At 29.9% G+C, this 26,558-nt stretch overlaps 1 protein-coding gene across 1 annotated transcript; it reads left to right on the forward strand.

Annotated features, from left to right (window-relative positions):
• Nucleotides 1–2,243: 2,243 nt before the first annotated feature.
• LOC135925083 (uncharacterized) lies at nucleotides 2,244–22,343 on the forward strand. The gene is made up of 8 exons (XM_065460247.1): nucleotides 2,244–2,389; nucleotides 6,551–7,384; nucleotides 9,027–9,233; nucleotides 18,256–18,312; nucleotides 20,006–20,098; nucleotides 20,403–20,504; nucleotides 20,756–20,842; nucleotides 21,674–22,343. The coding sequence occupies exons 2-8, from the start codon at nucleotides 6,602–6,604 to the stop codon at nucleotides 21,806–21,808; spliced, it is 1,464 nt and encodes a 487-aa protein (XP_065316319.1). The 5' UTR covers nucleotides 2,244–2,389; nucleotides 6,551–6,601; the 3' UTR covers nucleotides 21,809–22,343.
• Nucleotides 22,344–26,558: the final 4,215 nt, after the last annotated feature.

Consider the following 26,558-nt stretch of genomic DNA (forward strand, 5'->3'; position numbering starts at 1 on the left):
TATATGTTACATTTTGTAAAAAAGAACCACAATATCCAATAATTTAATCAGAATATTATGATATTTGATATAGATGTCTAAAATGGGAGGCGAATTTAAAAACTTTAAACATTAAACGGCCGTTGGGCTAGTAATTTTAAAACGATGACGGGGGTGAATTTGATTTTTCTAAAGGAACAACTGAGAGTATATATACAGGGCCATATCCACGGAGGGGGGGGGAGGGTTGGATAGCCCCCCCCCCCCAATCTCTGGCCTGTAACCTGGCTCCTCGAAAAGATTTTGACCCCCAAATTAAAAAAAATAATTTAGTTAATAATTAATTCACTATTAACGATTGGATCTAAATGAAATACAACCAAAATTTTAGAAAAATAACATATAGTTAATTTATACAAACTAATAAATAATGGAAACCTGAGCATAATTACTCGTTAAATTAATTGTGGAGAAATATAACGAAATTTAAAAGGAATAATTAATATACAATGTCTTTCTTCTGAAAACATTAACTAATTTTATGTTAAAGCAACTTAATGAATTAAATATTGTTTCATCGAATATAATAAGCCTAGCATATGAAGTGCCTACAGCATCTCTAGCCGAAATAGAGGAGTACAAACCCTCATTCAAATTAAATTAATAAAAAAAGGGCCTTATATACATTGATACAACCACAAAATGCATGTGGTTTTAAATTGATATAATAATATTATAATTTCTAATTTTTTATTTTATCAAAGCACTGGAGGTATTCATTTAGAATCATCTTCTATCATAGAATCTTAACGCTATTGGTGAAATATTATTTTAATATTCTAATAGAACTCCAAACTCAATGGTTTCCACTCATGAATCAGTAGAAGCATCTCGTCTTTTATCTCAATAGCTTAATATAAATTACATTATATTGGCCATTTTAAATGAGATATTAATAATAATAATAGATTCACTAAATAAGTATCTACAGTTAGTAGGTACTAATATATTGGATGCTAAAAATTGTATTGATTCCACAATTATATTAAAAAATAAAACAAGTGATAATTCTTTTGATTCAATAAGAATTAAGGTGAAGAACCTTCATAAAAATTTATTCTCATCCCCCAAAAATTATTAAGGGTACGTAAAACGAATACAAATCCTCAAGATATTTTAGTCAATACCAAATTGCAATTTATTGTAAAGAGGGCTTTGATTAGAGGTTTTTAAAAAAGAATAATTATAAAATTTTTGATTACTTTGTAAATCGTTTTTAAATAGATTATCGCAAGATTATTTTGATCTTCGATAGTGTTTTAATACATTGTCTCCCTTGATCCTGATTATTTTATATCAGATTAAATACCCCACTAGAATCATTATCAAACTTAAACATGGATACTCTATATCATGAAATAAAAATAGCATGGATTATTAGCTGCAGTAAAGAAGCATAATTTATAATATATCATATATATTATGCATAAAAAACATATCTTGAATTTAAATAATTGTATAAATGTACTCAGCAACCATCATCATGTATCAGCAGCTTTTTGCGAGGCCTTCTCTACACTAAAGAGAGTTCTTTTAAGCACTAGAGAATTGATGAAAGATCGAAGTAAACAAAATTTAGCATTAATGACTTATGGAAAAAATAATACAATTTATTTAATTCGTTTTTGTTAAAATTTAATGATTAAAATCATCTACTAATTTTTAATAAAAATAGATAAAATTTATATGCATGCCTAACTATTTATTTTATTTCAAAAAATATTGGCCCCCTTAAGTAAACAGTTGCCCCCACCCCAGTTAATTATTCCTGGCTATGACTATGTATATTTATTAAAATTATTTCTTTATTTCATAATATTGCTTAATTTATTATATAGATAAATAACTAAACTAGCCATACAGATAATTTTAAAAAATAATTGGGCAAGGCGGGTGAGTTAAATATATTTATTAGATGAATATGGGGAGTGTTAATTTAAAACTGTGGGCTGATGATCAAATTATAAAAATTTAAAAAAATATGTGAGCGGGCTCTTCGGTTATAAGTCGCCTATTACACCTATAATTTGATTCTAAAACTCGTCGATCATGATTCGCGACAATTGTAGCTAACATTTCAAAATTCCTATAATCTCTTTATTAAATGGATTGAATCATTTTATTTTCGTACAGTAGTATTTAGTATAAATTAAAATTTATAAGCAAATATTAGAGACTGCATTTTATTTTAAAAAATCAATAATTTGAGACATAACTCCTCTAGGGGGATTTATATGTAGAGCGATGAAAAAAAAACTTTGCCAATTCATTCAACATGTTAAATTCTTAACTGGGATAAATTTATATTAAACTTTTCCTTTTCGCCATAATGTTAATTCAATATTCACAGGTATTATTATTATTAATTGATCTAATGTAAATTTATATGGTCTATTTTTATTCTACAACCATAAATTTTATTTTAATTTTAAAAATTTAATCCAGTTTTTATCTCTTTTCCTGAGAATAACTTATGTAGTTATATTTTATATAAAGTTTTAATTCTAAAAATTCAATTCCAAATGTTCTTGAACTATAATTTACAAGTAATTATTTTCCGATATTTTTCAATCCATATATAAAAATTATATAATAATTTGTTATCACCTTGATGTCTATAATAATTAATTTTATTTATAATAAATTATTTTTTTTATTTAATTACCAAATTTTTTTACTACACAAATATAAAAATTAGATATATATATATTAGTATAATTCAAGCTTTTCAGTTTGTCTGGCTCAATGGGTGCTCAAAATCTAAAAAAAATTAAAAACAAATGCTTTTTAAAAAATTCCTGACATCAAGATATTTAATTTTTAAAGGGTTTTGATTCCCCAATCATTCCTCCCTAGTAATATCAATATTGCCATATGGTGAATATCTTGTAATATAAAAAAATGTAAATGAAAACTATATGATAATAAATCTAAAGAAATAGGTGCTAATTTTGTAAATTAAGTGTAAATTTAGAATTTTTTTTAAAAATTACATTGTTATTTTTCATATTGATTATTGGTCAATATCAATACAGTGTTAGTATTGGTTTGGGTATTAATATTGCCTAAAAATGTATGCAACTCAGAATATTTTTTTAAAATAAAAAATTGACCCAATTATGGAAATATATTACTTTTATAATATTATTTTTAAGGTCAGGTCATGATTGCTTCTATAGTGTTGTATCTTTTACTGAAAGATGTTATTATAGTAATAAAGATTTATAAATGGGTGTATTCCTGTTTAATATTATATAGGCAAATAATCTATGATTTTTCTCTTTTTGAGAAGTTTATTAATATCGAATGTAGCCTTTCTTAATATTCGCTATTATCTTGGTCTATAGTAAATGTTCAATAATAAATATTTTGACCTAGGGCTTTATATATTGAGTTTTTATATTGGTTAAGTTTCTTCTGTATTGGGTGATAGTATAAATGTCTAGATATCGCTTTCTTAAGGATAAAGCTGTACATCATCAGGTAATACCTATTTGACACATGCCAAATTTAAGGGTTCCGTATCAATTCAGCAAAACTTTTATCACAATTGACGTTTATTGCGAATAGATTTTATAGCGGAACTTTTATCACAAATCCACATTAGCAAATACTATTCCGTGAGGGCAATATTGTGAAACAAATATCGTGGATTTTTCATAATAAAACCTTTAAAGCGAATATATTACAGCCAAACGTCGCAAATCAATAATCGCGAATGTTTTATAGCGGTCATTATTGTGAAACCCAAAGGGAAGACAATATAGTAAAAACTATTTCTTGAACATATATCACTAAGATATTATGGCGAGGTCAATATCGCGAGTTGCTAATAGTTACTATTTTATTTTGAAACATTTATGAACATATTAATTGAATAATATTTTTTTAAAAATAGGTACAAGATTTATTCGATGATAGAGTTTTTAATTTTCTTATAAATTTTTGTAATGATTAATAAATTTTTTTTATTGGAATAAAATTTTTTTGCGATCCTGTCCTATGCTTTTTTTCTAAGTCTTATTAATAAGCACTTAGGAACAGGCTCATTAATATATTAGTCATTGAGTTTATCTGTTAAACCTTGATCCTTACTGGCAAAATTGATATCTAGGTTATGTTGTGACTAGGACTATGCTGATCCACATATTTTTTACCAATCCAATACTGATTTAATATTTATATTGATTTTATATCACCCCCCTTTGAACCAAATGTAGCTAAAAAATCTATATTTTTTATGCAAAAAATCGAATTATGTATTTAATTTTATTTTAATAATTTTATTTTTACAACGAAGACTATAATTAAAAAAACAATTATATTAAAATAGATAAAAAAATAATATATATTTAATAATGTATCCATTTTATTTTGAATAATATATATATCTTAGTATGAATTATAAAATTAGAATATATTAGATTTTTTAAAATAATTATGAGAGCCTCTAGATTTTCTGGCAATAAATTTCTACAATGTGGACTATCCATGTGCTTGATATTTATAAATTCATCAATCAGTTTTCTCAGTCATTTACCAAAAACAGAGGTATAAGCTAAACTCACATTACTCATCAGTCTTTATCGAACGATTTAAAAATAAATTATATTTAAGTGAAAAGGGGATTTCCCCAATTTCAAAATATTTTTGAATCTTATGATTTTACGATCTTTATATATATTTTTTTAATCTTTTCTGTTTACTTAGATAAAAAATATTAGTTATATTTTCAAAATATTTTACACAAATCTGAATCTAATATTAAGACATAGCCTTATGTAAAGTTTGCCAAACTTTGGGAAGCCTTAATTCGGAAGTTTAAAAAGATATGTAATTCCAAAAATACATGTAGGTTAGTGCTTCAATATATATTATTTTTTTCTTCATAATTACTCAGAATTAAAACTACTTAAAGTATTTTTCCCTGAATTCTCAAAAGTGATTTTGCTAAGTAAAAATTTTAATTTTCTCAGAATTGAATTTCTCATAAAATATACATTATCTCCCAGAAATACTATTTTTTTATTTTTAAGTGCATAGGCATGTTTTTTTGGGAAAATTAATCATACTCAATATTTGCTGGTTCATGAAGGGGTGGGGGTAAACCCTTTTCAAGAAAATATCTAGACAATGGTATCAAATGGAAGCCAAATTCTGAGTACTATTAAAATACCCATCACTCTATCTAGGCTAGCTCGTATCAAGGTTTGGAAAGATTTAAATTATTTTTGCAAGAACTCTCCAACAAGGACATAAAATGAAAGCGAATAAAAATATTTTTGAATGCTAATATCCCTCTAGGTTCTTTGATCTCTCATTGAAAGGGGTTAGGAGGGGGAGGCGATGTAATAACCTACTTTGAAATAAATTTCCATAGAGTATTAAATGAAAGTTAATTTTAAAAAATATATTTAATTCATAGGGGATAAAAATTATAACATAATATCTCGACGTGAATTTCAAATAAAAATATCTTTCCGCTGTTTTGTTAATCATCTCCATCACTATTAATGATAAGGAAAATCAAATTTTTTAAAACTTTTTTCATTCATGGAAGGAAGGAGTATTTTGAATGACACGCGTTTATGATTTAAGGAACTTTTGTGAGTAATTATTATTAAATATGTTGTTTTCCTTTAAATGCATTTACAATGTATTAATTTTTTTCGCGGTAATGACTTCACTCATATACATTGGCGGTAGAAAATTCGCTATAAAAGGGTTGCGCTAAAATATATTCGCTCTAGTATTTACGGTTAAGGATTCGCGATATTGTCTTCATTATAAATGTTTAGAGGAATTAGTTTTATTACCTTCACAATAAACGACATTCACGATAAAAGTTTCGCTGAATTGACCGGAGAGGAAACTTAAGACCTATAAACATAAACACCTAGGTTACATGGAAATTTGCACGCACTTCATTGCTTCATATAATATATGGTCACAAATAGACTTAGCTCTAGTTGTTAGATCGATGATATAAAGGTACTAACTACACAAGTTTACTTTTTTAACATCATTAAATAATAAAAGCCATAAGGGGTCACGCCATAAGCTTTCCACTCTTTCCCCCCCCCCCATAGTGATAGCACATATAGAACAGGATTGGTTTATAACTACATTTTTAGTTTCCGGCTAAATTCGGGTTGATATCAACAAGCTTTACAACGCTAATATACCTTATCAGGAAAGAGTTCCTCATCCGTATTTTTAAGAAGGGATTCTGGTCCCTAAGATTTTAAAAAATATGTTCCGGTTCCAAGCTGACAATCAAAAAAATTTAAACAATAGATAAATCCTCTAAAAATGGATAACACATCATTTTGAAACAATACGATAAAATAATTACTTTCACTTTTGTTAAATACGGATTTTGAGCCGGTTCCTATAAATTTTAAAATGGATTCCAGTTTTTGGTTCCTATAAATTTTTTAAAAATGGTTAATGGTTCCGGTTACAAACAGGCTGATTGCTAAACTGCTTAAAATATTTAATCGTTTTATAGAAATAATATATTCTCCTTCGAGACTCTTCATTTCCTAGTACATCTGACATCATGCCTCACAAAGAAAATCTATTTACCTCTTCTAAAGATAAAAGTAAAAAGATCTCTATGACCATCGATAAAACATCTTGTAACGGCAAAAATTTATACGAAGCAGACCGCAATGTCAAAAAAAAATTATATCATCATCTAGGAAAAAATAAAAAAATGGAGACAGATCTTAAGAATCTTGACAGCATTAACAAAACTTACGGTAAAAGAAAGAAAAAAGATTCTTTTTCCACTCCTGCGCATATTCAAAATGGCGGAGTTACCTATCTTTACAATAATAATCATGAAACTAAACCGAACTCTAATAACATGACCGATAACTTTATTAAAAATGACGGCACTCGCAGTTCTAAGATACCCAGAGAATCTCCCAATAGAAAAACGCCGTTAACCGTATCGGTCAAATTTTTCGAGACTTTAATATGTTGTGTGAAGTTCAAAAAAATAGTAGCCAGTCGACGAAATTCTTCTTCCGAAATAAAAATTAGAAACGTTACATGTAAATTCAACAATAATGAACATATTAAATCTACTGCAAATGCTCAATCACGCTCAGTTATCGTGTCCGGCTATTCAAAAAGGAACAGATCTCTACCCAATTCGAATTCCGTAAATCAAAATGTAAGTTCTGAGCATCCGGTGGATGATCGTAGTAGATATACAATCTCTAACTACAATAATGATCAAACTAATCCTCCTCGTACGATTCACATATCTTCATCTATCCCGGCAAACCAATCATATCTCATCAACTACGCCCCCGAAATTAGCCTCGATTTGAAGGTATTAATTAAACTTTTTTTAACGATTACTTTATTTAGAATATAAAAGTAGTATTTTGCAGGTACTTAATAACTATCCCCACCCCTCCTTCCAGCAACTAATAAAGTTTAAAAAAAGAAATACAAATTAGCAAAATCACACCTCCTACCCCTTCCAATTTCAATGACGATATTAGGTTATCCCTCCGCTCTTGTTAGAGATGAGATGTCTGTTTTATATACTTTAATATTCTTTCCTGAAACCCTTTAGCCATATTCTAAATTTTATTTGGTATACTATTATTATTGAATGAATGATTTCGATATCACTAAAAAAAATTTTAGTAAAACATGGCATCTTTCATTTAAATTCGCTCTTTCGTTGAAAATCTAATTTAATTTAGATACATCATAGATATAAGTATCAGAAAGTAAATTAAAATAATGGGGAAATAGATCTAAATCGAATATAAAGAATAATTTAATTAAAGCTAAAGAAAAAAATTTTTTACGAAAAAAAAACTGCCAAAACTGTTTTGGAATTATTTGATATTCTTGTGTGCCTATAATTGTGCAATTTATTTTAAATTTATCCCTCAAATTGTGTTATTTTAAAAAATATAAATTACGATTTTTCGCACCTAATCCTAAAAAAATAATTAAATTTTAAATAATCTGGTATCGTATGACACCATGCCAAAATATACTAATCTAAATTTAGTTAATATAAAATATGCTAGCCTTTTTCTAAAAAAAATTTTTTTATTATAATATAATTTATTTATTAACACTTTTTTTTGGCTTTTTAAATTATTTTTTTAAATATCGATTTTCTAGTATAACAAATAAAATACAAAATAAGCAGGGATATGAACCGTAACGACTAATATCGGTTCAGATAAAAATAACGGGTTTCGTCAAGGTCGGTTAGGATCTGATCAATTTTTTTTCTTGAATTTATTTATTTTGAAAATTTATTTATGCAAGTATGTTGATTAAAGTATAGGGGAATTATCTCGAGAAATATCGCGCTAATTATTATTTTTCTGTCTAATAAAAGTTTTGCTATCGTATTATTGTTGAAAATCTCGAGTTACCCCTCATCATTTTTTGTATTCTTCTCCGCGAATTCACGCTAACTTGAATGAGAGGCTACCCTGTATTCATAGTTAATTAACAGTTGGCGCGAATTCACGGCGAAGTATACAAAATATGCTGTATTTTTGTTTATATACTTCGCCGCGAATACGCGCTAACTGTGAATACAGGGTTAGATCTTTTTTTTAAAAAAATGGCATCAATATTGTATCCAAAAATATTGCCTAGGTCTCGAGATTTAATCAAAAGTAGTCCAAGCCTATCTACCATTATGCGAAATCTAGAAGCTTGTATAATATTTTTTGACTAAAATCTTGATTTTATTATTTTTTAAAAAAGCGCCTAAATAGAAGTTTTTGACAACATATGTTATATTTGAAAAAAAACCAACGATAACTAGTTAAAATTTTTATGATTATATGGTCTAAAATTTTTAATATCGAAATCAATGTAAAAACGCTCATAATTAGGCCCACCTCCCGTCGCCCATTATAAATTTGTATACCTTCGAAATGTAATTTCATTTACTATTTTTTATTTATTATGTATTATTTACAATACGTCAGAAAAACGATCTTATATATTCCGTTTCTGAAACTAATCAAAACAACCACCTCACGCTTAACTCAAACTACAATGGGAATGTTTATTATTACGACGATTATAAGGAAGGGCTCCAGGATAACCTATTACCAAGCGCGAACACCATGGATATCAATAAATTATGCATGGTTATCGATTTGGACGAAACGCTAGTTCATAGTTCCTTTAAAGTTTGGATCTTATAATCAAATCCCCCCCCTCCCCCCATTTTTACACAATATCCATTTTATCCAATCCATTCTATTCTCTCTTTGTGTTTTAAATTAATAATTATAATGATTGATCATTCGATGTTTTTTATAATCATTTCTAAAAAAGAAATATTGATATTTAATTATAATGTGGCTAATTAAATCATATTATGTCTTATTGGTTCTATCTACGCTCTTGTAAAGCTTTTTTTTAAATTAATTTTATTGGAGCGAATTTTAAACAACCGTATAAAAATAAAGATCAAAGGATTTATGCCTTGTGTTTTTAAACATCTTGTATTAACTTTATATAAACCTGTAGATGAGATGGGCACAGGTTATTAATTATTTAATTATATATATATATATATATGTTTTAGATGGTTATCCCAAAACTAAATATAATATATCGATAAACACATCATTAAAATGCAAATTTAAGGATGATTTCAAATATATAAATATTTCTCATATAAAAAATAAATTAATTCCAAATTATTACTCAAATAGCACAAGTATTTTTTATAAACAATGCAATTTTTTTTTTAAATAATAAAAAATAAAAGTTTTATACGAGGATGTTTAAAAACAGAAGCTCGCATAAGTCCTTTGTTTCAAAATTTCACCGTACAGAAATGTTTAACTTAACAGTATATTTATTTTTTTTTTACCCCTTTTTTTTTTTTGAATAAATTGGTTTTATTTTCTTTAAAACAATAAATATAAAAAAAAATATAATTGATAATAATAATGAATTTCCACTTTTTTTTTAGTTTATATAAGATTATTATTTTTTTTATAAATATTAAATTATTATTTATTTTTTTTTTACATAATAAATATTAAAAATATTTATATAATGACGTTCAAGATGACTGCGCGAAACAAAAAAAATATTAAAAATAAAATTTCAAACAAAAAAATATTTATATAATGACGTTCAAGATGACTGCGCGAAACTAAAAAAAAATATTAAAAATAAAATTTCAAACAAAAAAAAAATATTTCATGACTCATACAAAGAAAATAATAAAACTATTTATAACACGCCCCCATTAAATGAAAACCCTTGAACATACAAAAAAAATTAAAATTGTTGTTTAACAAAGATAAACAAGGGGGTTTTGTACATAAAATCAAAATGTAATTATTTATTATTCTCTACATATGTTAACATAAATAAAAAAAAATATATGATGTAAAATATCTTATCGTATTTTCCCCGAAAATCTATTAAGGAAAATGATATTTTAAAAAAAAAATTGTTTTATTATTACAAAATTTGTAAAATTTATTCTGGTCCCATTACATCCTCCAACAATTCCTGAATCTCAGAGGCCGACAAATCAACCATCGGCCACTCTTCAGCGTAATAGGCCCTGGGACTCGCCTCCGGCGTTTCTTCTCGAAACGGCTCAATAATCCCCACCGGTCGCCCCATCGCAGTTATGGATGGATCTTGTTGCGGCATTGCCCCTATCGTCAAAGGCGGCAAAATGGTCCTAACTGGGCGTGCGTCGCTCCTTCCCGGGCTTCGGCTTCTGTGGCTCGTCGTTTCCCTATTATCATTTAAGTCTTGCCTACGATTTGGCCCACGGGGGCACCGCATTCGCAAATGACTAGGCGAACCACACAAGTAACAAGAACGTCTCCTCCTCGAGCGCATGCTGAGGTGCCGGGGCTCCGGTAATTCGGAGTGATCTAAATTGTTCGTTATTATTCCGGACACTCCCCTTTGGACCGGGGGCGATCTACTGTTTCGGCGTATTGGAGGCGAATGGTCTATTATGCTTCGGTAATTCAAAGGCGAGATCGGTCGCCCATCCTCATTAACATATCCTCGATAAATACTTATCCTAACGGTTAAATTCTCCCAATATATGCACCGATGCCTCCCCGACATTCTTTTTTAAGGAAAAGGTATAATATATAAAAAAAAATTAATAACAGTTTTCACTCACTTTTCTTTTGGGTCAAAATGAATAAATACAGGAAAATTTTCTTTAACAAAATTAACAATTATAAAAAAAAAATTTTAATTTTGCATTTGTAAAATTCCCCTTTTAACGCCCAATTATTGGAACCTTCCTTGTTTGTGTCTCGCTTCCAACTGTCATTGCCGAAATTTTTTCCGTGTTTCAGTCCAACTTGGAACCACTTTTTATTTGTTTCCTAGTCCAATTGTCACTCCTTTTTATTCTATTCTCCAATTATATACAAGTTCTATTTCCAACTTTTGATTTACGATCCCGGCATCTCTCAAAATTATCCCTTACTTTAATTTATTACTTTGGTTAACATATCCAACATTTTTAACTTTTTGTGCATCATTTATTGGCACTCTAATTAAGTTCCCCCTTTTTTTTAAAAAAAAATACTCGCTTTATTCCCCGAATCACGAAATCATTGACTAACTGATATCATTGATATTTATTTTATTTTCTATTAAATGTGATGTAATCCCGTAATTGTGGAGGTATTAATATCTCGGGTTAATTATCATTATCGATTTTTTTTTTTAAAATTAAATTTGATTTAATCTCGGAACTGCGGAGGTATTATCATCTTGGGTTAATTATTAGTATTATTATTTTCTATGTGCTTTAACTCGAGAATCACGAAAGTTTTTTTTATATATATATATATATATATATAGCCCCTTAACCTCCAACATTATTAGCACCGGTTACCATTATTATTATTGATCCCCCTTTTTTTTTAAATTTGATTTAATCTCGGAATTGCTGAGGTATTATCATCTTGGGTTAATTATTATTATCGATTTTCTTTTTTTTTTATTAAATTTGATTTAATCTCGGAATTGCTGAGGTATTATCATCTTGGGTTAATTATCATTATTAGTATTATTATTTTCTATGTGCTTTAACTCGAGAATTGCTAAGATATCTATCCCTCTCTCCTCGCCGCATCATGGCTAGATTTCAATCTTTCAGACTCTACTCTCTTCCGTATCTGTTCTACGTGTCTAACTCCTTCCTTTCCGTCCACGAATTTTACTCTCACCATTTTATGCCCCATGTTCTGTATAATTATTCCTGACTCCCATTTTCGGGTACCTCCAAAAATTCTCGCCCATACGGTCTGACCATTCACAAATTCACACTGATTATCCATTGAATTTTCCTCCTGCGCCGGTTTGGGTCTTAAGAAATCCAACTGAATACGAGTTCTACGGCCCAAAAACTTTTCTGCTGGGGACAATTCCTCTCCCTTTCGACTATTGTTATAATACGCAATCGCTATCCAAATCTCTCCACCCCCATATTTCGACTTCCTCAACCAACTCTTTACCACCGCCACCATCCTTTCCGCCTGCCCATTCGAGCTTGGGTGGTAAGGAGGTGCCAAAATGTGTCTCGCCCCAGTTTCAGTACAAAAAACCTTAAATTGTTTACTTATAAAAGCGGGTCCTCCATCCGACACGACTATTTCCGCTACCCCAAACTTTGCCCAAAGATCTTTTAACGTCTTAATTACTACTTGCGTTGTTAACCCCTTTACTTCTTGATACTCTACCCATTTTGAGTAAGCGTCCACTACGAGGAGATATATTTTATTTTCGAAGTCGAAAAAGTCTAAGTGTACTCTTTCCCATGGTTGAGTAGCCCTAGGCCAAATACTTTTCTTGTCCTTTCGAGGCATACTTGCCCATGAATTACACATTTCACAACTTCTCACCATATTCTCGATTTCTTTATTCATGCCAGGCCACCATACGTATTCCCGCCCCCATTGTTTCATTCGTTCCATACCCTGATGTCCAGCATGGATCATTGCCTTTACTGCCTCCCGCAATCTGGACGGCACCACTCCCCGACTTCCTCGTACCACACACTCGTCCACTATCGTTAGCTCTTTCTCCACTTGCTTGAACTTCTTGTCCCCATCTCGCCATTGCTTCCGACCCAATATGCACGCTTTGATTCTCGTCAACTCGCGATCTTTTAAAGTAGCATTTTTGAGTTGTTCCCATGCAACTGGTCCTCCTTTAGATATTCCGACTATCGCTCTAATCAACCCGTGCTCATCCTCTTCATCCATATCTTTCGACCTACTCGTTTCGCAATCCTCTCCCGCTCCACATCTAGAAAGAATATCCGGTAAGTAATTTTCTCTTCCTCGTCGGTATTTCACTTGCACGTCGAAACTGCCTACCAGCAATAGCCATCGCTGCAACCTAGGCGACAACATGAGCTCCTTGTTGTCCTTCCTGAAAAGATGAACCAAGGGCTTGTGATCCGTAAATATGACAAATCGACGTCCGATCAAGTATTCCCGACATTTAGTCAATCCAAATATAACCGCTAGCGCTTCTTGCTCGATCACTGAATATCTTGTCTCGGCCTCTCTAAAGATTCTTGAGAAAAATAAAATAGGTCTCTCCAATTCGTCTATACAATGTAATAGCGCTCCACCCACACCCCTATTTGAAGCATCAACGGCCAATATCACTGGCACATCGTTATCAAAACATACTAGTACTGGTTCCCTTCCAATCCTCAATTTCAACTCCTCAAAAGCCTCCTCCTGTTCAATCTTCCATTCAAATCTTTCTCCTTTCTTTAACAATTTATACAACGGCGCCGCTATCTGCGCGAAGCCTTCCACAAAACGGTGATAATAATTCACCATTCCTAAGAAAGCTTGTACTTCCACTTTATTATTAGGCTTCAACATGCTTGTTATATTTGCCATATTTTTGTCTAAAGGTCTGACCTCTTTCCCATTGATTTTATGCCCCAAATATACGATTTCTGATACTCCCAACACACTTTTTTCAACGCTTGCCCGCAATCCTTTATCCTTGATCCTTTTGAACACCTCCTCCAATCTTCGTTCGTGTTGCTCGGGAGTCTTTCCCATCACTAATACGTCATCCATGTAGTAAAATACTCCCTCTAGTCCTTGAAAAACTGCCGCCATCGTTCGTTGAAAAATTGGAGCCGACACGCTAAGTCCAAACGGCAATCTACAGAAGGCATACAATCCCTTCGGAGTCGTGATCGTTAATAGCTTTTGTACCTCGGGTTTCACCTTCAATTGTAAGTAAGCGTTCGAAAAGTCCACCTTTGAAAAATATATGCTACCCTTTAAATTAGCTAATATTTCTTCAATCCGAGGTAACGGATATTTTATCTCCACAACCCACGGGTTTAGCGTGACCCGAAAATCAGCGCATAAACGAAGCTTTCCATTGGCCTTCTTCACGGGTACTAACGGTGTTGCCCATTCGCTATATTCCACTGGACAAACAATGCCCTTCTGCACCCACTGCTCCAATTCCTTGTCTACTTCATTTCGCCATTCGAACGGTATCCGACGTAATGCACAAAACTTGGGCACATATCCCTCCTTTAATTTGATATCCACTTCATAATCTCGGAGACAACCCAACTTCTCATCAAAAATCTCCTTGTAATTTTTCATCAAGTTTCTCACTCCCTCTTGTACTTTGATCATACCAAATTCTATCTCTCTATCCCGCAATTCCCTCTCTTCCCGTCGTCTCGTTTCCTTTCCATCCATTTCCATTTGTTGGCTATGTGTTCCCTTAGTATTTCCTTGTTCCAAATCATCATCTTCTCTAGTCTCTTCTTCTGGCAACATTATTTTCCCATCTGCCAATCTCTCCAGCTCCGCTTCAAACTTTCCTTGATCATGAATTTCTTTCTGTTCTTCAATATCATTTCTTTCTTCCTTTCTCCCAAAGTCGCGACAACTCCTAAAATTCTCTCCAATACCTCCCCTAAAATTCTCCCCAATACCTCCCCTATAGTTCCCCCCAAAACCTCCCTTATAATTTCCCCCGATACCTCCCCTATAGTTCCCCCCGAAACCTCCCTTATAATTTCCCCCGATACCTCCCCTATAGTTCCCCCCGATACCTCCCCTATAATTCTCCCCAATACCTCCCCTAAAATTCCCCCCAATATCTCCCCTATAGTTCCCCCCGATACCTCCCCTATAATTCTCCCCAATACCTCCCCTAAAATTCCCCCCAATATCTCCCCTATAGTTCCCCCCAAAACCTCCCCTACAGTCTCTAACAACCCTATTATCCTCTCTTCTCCTTTCCCCTTCCAAAAAGGTTTCAATTCCTGGCAATCTCTCTCCATACCACAAATTCATATCTCTATTTTCTTCATATCTTGCAACAGGTAAAAATACACCACACCATGCGAATACCCCCCAAAAACCACAATCTGGACCAATTCGGGTGATCCAATCCCATCCCACTACTGACTCTACTTTTCGATCTACTATCCATAAGTCCAAAATCTCCACTCTATTCTCTAATACCACCTTTAACTCCACCCTTCCCATCACTGCGACTTCTGATCCATCCAACTGACGGATCTTGATGTCCTCCCGTTTAATTATCCCTTCCGACCAAATACTCTGATATTTCTCATATCCCATCACGGATATGGCTGCCCCGGTATCAAATAACATGGATACCATATTTCCATTCAAATTTATCCAAACTCTAGGGCAAGGATCATGTATCCTTTCCTCTTGTATCATATATATGCCCTTTGATACCCAATCTTTCTCACTATAATCTAATCTTTCCATCTCTTTCGCCCAAAGCCCCCCGACCTTTGCGGCATGCTCTTTGCCATCATATAGTCACAAATACTCGCAATCTCTCGCCCCATGTCCTTCCTTCCGGCAACGGAAACAGATTCTATTCTGCTCTTTATTCACAGCCAAAAATGGTATTCCTACCTCTTTATTTTTTTCACTTTCTATAATTCTAACATTTGGAGCACTTTGCCCCATGTCCCTCTGCGGAAAACCGCCTCTAGTTTTGAAATTACCCACATTGCATTCCTCCCTATTATGACCAAATCGACCACAACCTGCACATCGTAGCTTATCACGTCTTCCTGAACAAAACGTGGCTATATGTCCATATTTTCCACATTCAAAACATTTCGTTTCTTGGCAATCTCTGACCATATGTCCCTGTCTTCCGCAATTATAACAATTCATTCTCCCCCTTACTCTTGAATCAAAGTTGGGTCTCATTTCTCCTCTCCTTCCCTGTGAACTTTCTCTAGGTCCCCTATATGTCCCCAATCTCTGATTAGTATATGAATCTCTCCTTTCAGGCCTATAGGTTAATTTATCTAATTCGCTATCCGTCCACCCATTAATTAACTCCTGCACTGGGAACCATGTTACCTTTCCCATAACATCCTCTTCCCCATTATGTCCTTCTATAGTCAATGTCTGCCCCTTTATTTTCACACTTCGACTTCTTCTCAACTTTCTTCCCCATATTAAGCTACACATCCATATTACTAATATAACCAATGCCCCAAAAATATTATACTGTATTTCCCAGTATTTTACAAATTTTAAACTTTTCATTTCGACCTTATAAAAAATTTATAATTAATTTCAAAATAAAAATTTTTGTTATTTGTAATGTTAATAGATATGATATTATTAATAGTGTAAACAACCCAATAATACACATGTACATCTACAGTTAATAAGTCTAAAGATACGACAAAAATTTGGGCAAATTTTGTGTAACAGATTTACAACTCGTAAAATTCGGACAGCACTTCCGTACGATAAGACTTTTTTTTTATTTTGAGAGAGCAGAGAAAGGAAAAAAAAATAAATGGACAGCTGATGTCGATGATGAAGACGATGTATACTTCACTTCAAGACTCAAATACCACTATATGATATTTTTCACTCGAAGACTCAAATACCACTATATGATATTTTACCGTAGATGTAGATGAAGACGATGTACAATTCACTTCAAGACTCAAATACCACTATATGATATTTTCCACTCGAAGACTCAAATACCACTATATGATATTTTACCGTAGATGTAGATGAAGACGATGTACAATTCACTTCAAGACTCAAATACCACTATATGATATTTTCCACTCGAAGACTCAAATACCACTATATGATATTTTACCGTAGATGTAGATGAAGACGATGTACACTTCACTTCAAGACTCAAATACCACTATATGATATTTTCCACTCGAAGACTCAAATACCACTATATGATATTTTACCGTAGATGTAGATGAAGACGATGTACACTTCACTTCAAGACTCAAATACCACTATATGATATTTTCCACTCGAAGACTCAAATACCACTATATGATATTTTACCGTAGATGTAGATGAAGACGATGTACACTTCACTTCAAGACTCAAATACCACTATATGATATTTTCCACTCGAAGACTCAAATACCACTATATGATATTACGACAACCGCACTAACCAGGTTGCTTTGTATAAACACGGCACCAATTTCAAAATTTCACCGTACAGAAATGTTTAACTTAACAGTATATTTATTTATTTTTTTACCCCTTTTTTTTTTTGAATAAATTGGTTTTATTTTCTTTAAAACAATAAATATAAAAAAAAATATAATTGATAATAATAATGAATTTCCACTTTTTTTTTAGTTTATATAAGATTATTATTTTTTTTATAAATATTAAATTATTATTTATTTTTTTTTTACATAATAAATATTAAAAATATTTATATAATGACGTTCAAGATGACTGCGCGAAACAAAAAAAATATTAAAAATAAAATTTCAAACAAAAAAATATTTATATAATGACGTTCAAGATGACTGCGCGAAACTAAAAAAAAATATTAAAAATAAAATTTCAAACAAAAAAAAAAATATTTCATGACTCATACAAAGAAAATAATAAAACTATTTATAACACTTTGTTCTTTATTTTTTATACAAGGTAGCTGAAAATTCCCTCGTCGCATAAATAAAAATAATAGAAAAATAAAAGTTTTATACATGAGGATGTTTAAAAAGCTCGCAAAAATCCTTTAATCTTTGTTTTTATACAAGGTAGTGCACTATGGTTTTATTAGTATTTATTATAGTAATAATTAATATCTTATTTTTTTAAAAAATATTTAATAAAACGCATGACCTATCGCGTATTAAAGCCGGTTGAGAATGCGGATTACGTGATTCCAGTCAATATAGACAATACAATTCATCAGGTATTTTTCATTATTATTTTTTAGAATATTGGATCATTTATATAATGATTTGTTTTTAAAATTTTTAAAAATATTTAATTACCTATTTTCTAGACAAATTTCTTTATAAATTGTGTTAAAGGTAGAGTTTCTAGATTCATACCAAAAAATAGGGGGAAAATTTTAGTCCCCGTGCCCTTCCCACACCTTTTTTTAAAATATTCTATATATTTTTTTAAAATCTTTTATCCCAAATTCTACATATTTTTAATTATCTCTATAATGCCTAACGACATTTGGACCGTCGAAACAGAATAGGAACTGCCGTATTATTTATAATTTGTTGATAATTATGTTAAGCATAATATATTGATCTCGATATTTTTGAAACTACTGAATTGATTTTTTTTCCCATGTGTTAAAATATTACCAGAGTTGTTTAAGTATATATAAAAATATTGTAACTGTATATTATATAGATACATAATAGTGTCTAATATATTCTTGGCTGTATCTACCTATAGATACATTTTGATACAATTTTATTTAACTTCCCAATTCAAAAGATGTTTTATTTTTCAAAATTGATGACAATATAGTATTACTAGTAATAATTTTATATTATTATAAATTTTTTCATGATTAGTATCTGTGATACTGATAAAGAAAAAACAATCAACATAGCAATCAAATTTTTTAGTGATTGGACCATGCTAAAAATGCCAGGGATAATCAAAGGAAAAAAATAATTAACTTATCACTAGTCGATGAATTTTTTAAAGTTTCTAGATGATACTAATCGCAGAAAAAATCAAAAATTTAATATTATATTTTAACACCTTAAAGAGGATATGGTTAAGGATATAAATTTTTAACACCCTACAAACTATGAATCATTATTTTAAAAATGAGTATCGTGATCTTTACTTTATTTTAATATAAAGGTGATATTCATAAAGTGTATCACTATCACTACCTCCTAGTTCATCATTTGAATTTTTAGGGTGGCCAAAAATATGTTATGCTAATAATAAAATTTATAAGCATTTAATCATATAATGTTTAGTTTAATTCTCAATTTGGGTTTTAACAATGAATTTGTAATTTTGCATTATGCCATTGTGCACATCATACGTGATTATTTTAAAAATGTGTCTATATCTAGATACATTTTTAAGTCGTGTTTATGTATCTGGATACTTTTCAGGCTATATATCTATATCTTATATATGAAAAGTATTTTTTAAACAACTCTCCAGTTCATTAATTGTAATTACTTTATCTTTTCTCTAAATATGAACATTATTTATCCTAAAATTTGTTAACTCTAACTTGAAAGAATTTTATTTATACCGAATTTTATAAGGATTTGCCACGATTGAGCCATATTATTTGTTGTTCAGTTGAATTTTTTTAAAGAAGTCACAACTAATTTGAGCATTATGATAACTTTATCTTGTCCACAGTCAATTTTTCTGACTACTTCTCGAACGATATCATTCAAAGTCATCAAATTTATAATAAGTCCAAGCGCAAATCATTTCCACTATAATTGAAACTCAAATAAAATTTAAAATTTAAAATTGGGATTTATAAAACGGGAAAAATTGCAAATGTTAAAAAATGAATTAGATGGTCTGGCAAACGTTATTTCAACCATAAGAAAAAATTTTAAAAAAATATTTAACTTTTATTTCAACAAAATAATTATTAGGTATATGTTTTAAAAAGGCCACACGTGGACACATTCCTCCTGAAAATATCTCGGTTATTCGAATGCGTATTGTTCACGGCTAGTTTAGCCAAAGTAAGTTTTATATAACCTGCAATGTAGATTTAAATTATGATTTTTTTTAAAGTCAAAGAAATAATATTTTGTTGGTTTAAATAAGATTTTGGTTTAAATTTACAATAAAGAGCCGTTAAAACAGTAAAAGTCAGAGAAACCAATTTTGTTGATTTAAATCAAGGATTTTGGTTTAAATTTACAATAAAAAGCCGTTAAAACAGTAAACAATCTCATTATTATTACAATCAATTGTAAAAATAACAATATATTCAAACCGATATAATTTGTAAATATAATAATATCGCGATATTATTTTTATTAGTACGCTGATCCGGTCGCTGATTTGCTAGACGCGGAGGGAGAATTTTTTAGAGCCCGTTTATTCAGAGATGCCTGCGTTTTTCATCAAGGAAATTATGTCAAAGTTTAAAAAATAAATTTATTTCGCGGAATTAACTCATTTATAAATATTTTATTCATAACATTCTCGATGTTTATCAATTGATAAGGCAAACTTAAAAGCAGTTGGTAACTAGTTTATTCAATTTTAAAATTTTGTTTTTTAGAGAGAAGTATAAGCCAAAGGCATTAAATCGTCAAACACAAATATTAATTTTATTAAATGGTAATCACATTATGAGCTCTATATTATGAAAATAAAAAAAAAATATAAAGGATTTGAACAGGCTTGGACGAAACACAGATAAAGTTATTATCATTGACAATTCTCCCGCTTCATATATATTTCAACCCCAAAACGCCGTAAGCAAATATTATAAATTGTATTTAAAATATAAGGTTCTGGTTCTTCTTATTTTTGAAACTTATTTAAATGGTTTGCCAAAGGTAAACAAGCTATGTTTGGAAAGTACGTACATTAAATAAATATTATTTGTTATTTTTTTTTCCCAGAAAGACTTTTTGCGTAGCTAAATAGTCTTTATCTTTTTAGGCAGTTTAGAGGAAATAGACGTCTAAATAAATAAGAAGAACCAGATCACGGCATAAGGGTTTATTTATATTTAGTAAACATTTACCCAAAATATCACTGAGATTGGATGCCCTTTGAATGATTTTGCATAGTGAATCGCTACATTTGAGCCGATTTTTAAAAATGGCTAACTCAATATTTTAAAAACGGCGAACTCAATATTTTATTTAGGAAAAATATTACCTTAGCATCGAAATTTCTCGAATAGATATCCAAACCTTTGTGCCATCTATGCGCCAAATCTTTGTGCTTGCATAATATTTTTTTGGTTTAAATACTTAGTTAGCCGTTTTTAAACCCGGCTCAAATGGAGGATTCTATAGTTTGATCTTAAGGATATAGGTTCGAATCATGACCCTCTATTTGCTTAAATTCCTGTATCACTTTAATTCCAGTGGCGTCACTAGCTTTTTCAACTGAATGAGGAGGGGGATCATTTTTTGGAGAATTTTAAATGAGCGAAGAAGAGAATTTTATTTAAAATTTTAAAAATGCGGTACTATCTAAAAAGATCTTCTAAGTTTTTACGAATCAAATGAAAACTGATTAAATCATTAAAAAATCAACTATAATTTATATTTTATGTTTTTTATACCCAACAGATTCCCATAACATCTTGGTTTGGTGACGAAAACGATCGCGAATTATTGGAACTTATTCCTTTGCTCGAAAGAATCGTCAAAGAAAAAGAAGCTCTGAAAGTTATAAGTGAACACAAAAAACAATTACTTTGTTGAGTATTTATAAAAAGATTTTTTTAAAATGAAGCCATTTAATAAGAGATTATATCAATTTACTATTATATCCTATATTTATTTATCTATTACCTCATAGTTATTTATTTCCTTATAAAAAAAGTATTTAGTATTTAAAAAATTATTTATTTGTGCCTTAGAGAAAAAAGTGTAATTTTGTAATTAAAAAATTTTTTTAAACAAAAATCATATATGCAATAATTTACATCAATTATTATCAAAACGTTAATATTTAATAATGAGATTAATATACCTGTTAATTGTATTCCTTTTTACTAGTTTTTTAAAAATATCTAGATAAAAATCCCCTATGCTATACTTGTATTTAATTTTTAACACGCTTGCTTTAAAGTATATATGATTAAATTTGAACTATGCAATTTTTATATGTTTTTAAAAGAGTCATTTATTTATATCAAATTCAAACACAAAGTTTTATTATAAATTATTTATTTTTTGAAAAGAAATATTCCTCGATATATGCAAAATATTATCATTTCAATATATATAAAAAATCAAAAAAATTTAATTATAATATAGATCATTTATATAGGAGTTTGATCACTATATTTTTTTTGGTAATTATATTTTATAATATATTATATTTAAAAAAAAATAATCAAATTTTTTTATACTATTATATGAATTTATATTTAATATATTGATCTTATTTTTTTTAAATAAAATCTTGATAATTGATTATCCATAAGTCAAAAAATAAATATGTTTTAGGTATATATAAAATGAGGAAAAGATTATACCACTCTGATATAAAAAAAACCACATCTTAACTTGGCTTGATTTTAGATTCTATCCATAAAAGAAGCTTAGTTTTTTATTAAATTAATATGACTTGATTTTAGATTCTATTCATAAAAGAAGCTTAGTTTTTTTTATTAAATTATATATTTTGATATAAGGTGATGATATCTTTAAAATACACTTAATCTTATATTGATTCCTATTTTTTAAATCTAAAAATCATTAGTTATTTAGAATTTTAAAAAGAAAAAAGAAGATGACTACATGAGCGGGAGGGGTAGGAACAGTTTGCATCCTATTTTTTTAAGGGGGTAGCCTGCTTTAATGGGGGTAGGATAAATTTTTTGGGGGGTTATCTATTAAATTTTGAGATGAAATAGGACAAAATTTATTGCTGTAAAAATTAATACTTTTATTATAGAAATATTATAATACAATTATCGACCATTCTATATATTGCAAACAATCATACACATTATTTTCCAAATAAAACTTTCTGCTATCCTTTTTAATCTAAAAGGTTTAGATATATCAGCAAGCTCATAATGCCAATAATTAATTCATTGTAAATAATGGAGGTTTTAATTGAATTTATTATCTAAAAAATAAATTCTTTATATTTACAAAATATTGATAGTTGGTAGTAGAGATAGATTAATTTAAGTTATCCTTATAAATTCTCTGAAAAGAGTATTAATAAAATTATAAAAGTGAAAATAATAATAGGGGGGTAGGCAAAGGTTTTTGAAGGGGGTTTGCATCCAGTGAAAATCCTGTCATGTAGACGCGGGAGCACATTATTTAATTTTGAAAATAATGAATTGTAAATATTCTTAAGTATTCAACATACTTTATCAAACCTTTTATTTTTTTTAAACTTTATTTCCATTTAATCATTTAATCCATTTTCCCACAAAAATATTTATAAAAAATTTAATTTTAAGAATCAAATTGAGAGGACTATGGTTGCTAACCCATATCTACACATAATCTATATGATTACTTTCTTCATAACCCAATCTTTTAATTTGGCACCTACCCCTTAATAGGATAACTAATTTATTAAAATATTCAAGGATTATGGTTGATAACCCATGTCCCCAACTCAATCTATAATTATTTCCATGGTGACTAGGACCTTCACATTTCGATCAAGTCCGGACTAGGGCCGCAGTACAGCGTATCTAATATCAAATAAAAATCCCAGGCCAAAGTTTCAAAAATTTTTCGAAGCCCATATCCAAGAATTCAATAAATTATATTTCACGAAAATAAACAATTTTAGTGTATTAAAGCATTAACAACATAATTATCTTACAATAAATTTGTTTACGATATTGAATTATATTTTTATTAGAAAAAAAAATTGCGAACTGTTTTAAATAGCTAATTTAAAATAATTTAGATCCATGCCAATTGAATAGCAATTTCAAAAACCCAGACCGTTGGAAAATAGAATATTAGGTCCGGCTCAAGAAGATCCGCTACTTTTAAAATAATTAATGGTCATTATTATATTCAGAGGAATTGAAATATGGTTGCTAAAATATATCCTCGTGGAGATCTCTAATTATTACCCTAGAAACCAATAATTTAATTTAGGATACACCCCTTAACCAATTTTGATTTGGAAAATACCTATCAAACATCATATTCACTTAATACTTACTAAAATGGTTTCCTCATTAATTTATTTGTTTGTAATAGTTTATTTTAACACAAACAAAATAACTGTTGCCAAATGAAATTTTAAATTACTACTTAATTCATAATATAATTTATTTGCAAGTCAACCTAACATTTATAATCACCAATCAATAATATTCAACAGCCATAAAGAGCAAACATCCATCATAGGGGAACATTTTGAAATCAACTACAAATTGTCTTGGATGGACGGCATACCCTGTGTTCACAGTTAGCCGCGAATTCGCGGGCAAGTACCAAAATATTATATATTTTTAGATTCAGTTTCCATATTTCACAGCAAATTGGCTTATTATGAATGCAGATATAGGGGCTTTTAGATACCCAATCGATTTACCATTTTGGGATGGCAAAACGTCTAGATGACAGGACAGGATATTTACTCTATTCAAATCCCCCTCAAAGACATTACTAATTTTTAATCTGGTAGACCAAAATTTAAAAAGAATAAGTTAAATTAATAATTCTTTACACTATCAAAATATTGTAAATGTAAAAGTTATTTTTTAGAACATGAATTCAATTTAAAAATACAATGAATGAATTATTATAGTAATTTGATTGGCATGAATATGAGTTTGCTGATAGAATGTATAATCCTTTTAAATGTAGAAAATTATCCAAAAATAGTTTTATTTGACAATTATTGTTTATAATTGTTTGCAATATATATATTTGGTCAATGTTTAGCAATATCATTGAATATATAAAAAAATTATTAATTTTTATATCAATACATTTGCCGTATTTCATTTAAAAATTTAATAAATAAACCTCCAATAAATTCATCTTAACTCTAGCCAGTCTCCCTCAAATGCCTATCCTCACTCATCCTTAAAAAATTAGAAGCAAACCCCCCTCCCCTCTTATGTAGACCATGCTTAAGAAAATTCATTATATTTCCGTCATCTCCACAATAAAAATAATATTACACTTGTCAAATGAGGAAAAGCAATGACAATAATATTATAAACGGCTGTTAAAATAATTTAATGTTTAATTATTTTATTTAAAAAAGCAAAGCATCTAGTGAATTAACCTTATATAGAAAAAACATCAATTTTATAATGGCAGTTTTTATTTGGAATTTTAGAAATAAGAATGATAAAGAATGACCAGTAGTTTTCTCATCAAGAACATTTCTTTTAAAATTAAGATGTCGCAAGACAATTGGGTAGTATTAATATAGAAAAAAATATTTGGTCGTTATTAAGTAAATTTATGATAACGTTATGAAAAGATTCATTCTTTAAAATAAACGCAAAGAATGCGTGCAAACTTCTTTTTTTTCACGTCTACGTGTTTTCAATTCCACCATCATCCCAATTCCCCTTTATGGCGGTGATATATGGGAGATTACGAAAACAGAGATCAGGAGATTACAGGTGTTGTCAACAAATGTCTTAGGATAATAAATGGTATTTTTTACCCCAACATTATCTCTAATGTTAACCTTTGGCGGAGGTCACGTCACACTCTAGTGCAAGTGACTTTGAAAAAGAAACGTCTTACTTTTTTTGCACACATTCTGCGGAATCACACAAATAATAGCCTGGTCCTGGAGGCAATAAATTGGTTATACTCATTCAACGGCAAAGTCTATGGGAAATATAAAACTTTATGGTTTTATAGGGCAGTGAAGGATATCTTGGATTTAAACCTTAACATGAATCAGTTTTTAAGGTTGAATAAAGATAAGAAATCAATAAATAAACTGTTGAAGATCAAATCAAATTATTTGAATCTCTCATAAACTCCTCCCTGACACAGGTTATTTTTACTTTTGTTTTATCTTCTTTATTTTACTTTTGCTCCCTTTTCTCTCTCCTTATTCTGTATCGAACTTTTCCTTTCATCTATTATTTGCTATCAATTTTCTCATTCCTTTCATTTATTATTTGCTATCAATTTTCTCATCTTAAAGTTAGGTCCCCCTTTGCCTTTAAAATCTATTATGTATATAAGCATCTTATGGGTGTGGGCTGTGCTTATTTTGTCCATTCCTTATCAGCCCATAGACGTTTAAGTAATAGTCCTTGGACTATTACGCGTACATGTACGTGCGGCTAGTGTTGTTAAACGGCTAAGTCGAGTCGACTTAGCCTAAAATCTAGTCAAGTTTTGAGTCGCAAAACTCATTTCACGGCTCGATAAGTCGGCTTCAGAGTCGGCTCGATGAGTCGGCTTTAAGTAAACAACTTTAATGAGTATAATATATAGAGGGACTCTGAAGCTGACTCATCGAGCCGACTCATGCAGCTCA

The sequence above is a fragment of the Gordionus sp. m RMFG-2023 genome, chromosome 2 (genome assembly GCF_954871325.1).
Source record: "Gordionus sp. m RMFG-2023 chromosome 2, tfGorSpeb1-WG-v2, whole genome shotgun sequence".
NCBI lineage: Eukaryota > Metazoa > Nematomorpha > Gordioida > Chordodea > Parachordodidae > Gordionus > Gordionus sp. m RMFG-2023.

Bases quoted from the DNA above. Each gene is read 5' to 3' on its own strand.
- LOC135925083 (XM_065460247.1), top strand. From the start codon at position 6,602: ATGCCTCACAAAGAAAATCTATTTACCTCTTCTAAAGATAAAAGTAAA. The intron at 9,234-18,255 runs GTTTGGATCTTA...CGCGTATTAAAG, and splicing joins TAGTTCATAGTTCCTTTAAA to CCGGTTGAGAATGCGGATTA. The intron at 20,843-21,673 runs GTAAGCAAATAT...TATACCCAACAG, and splicing joins TATTTCAACCCCAAAACGCC to ATTCCCATAACATCTTGGTT.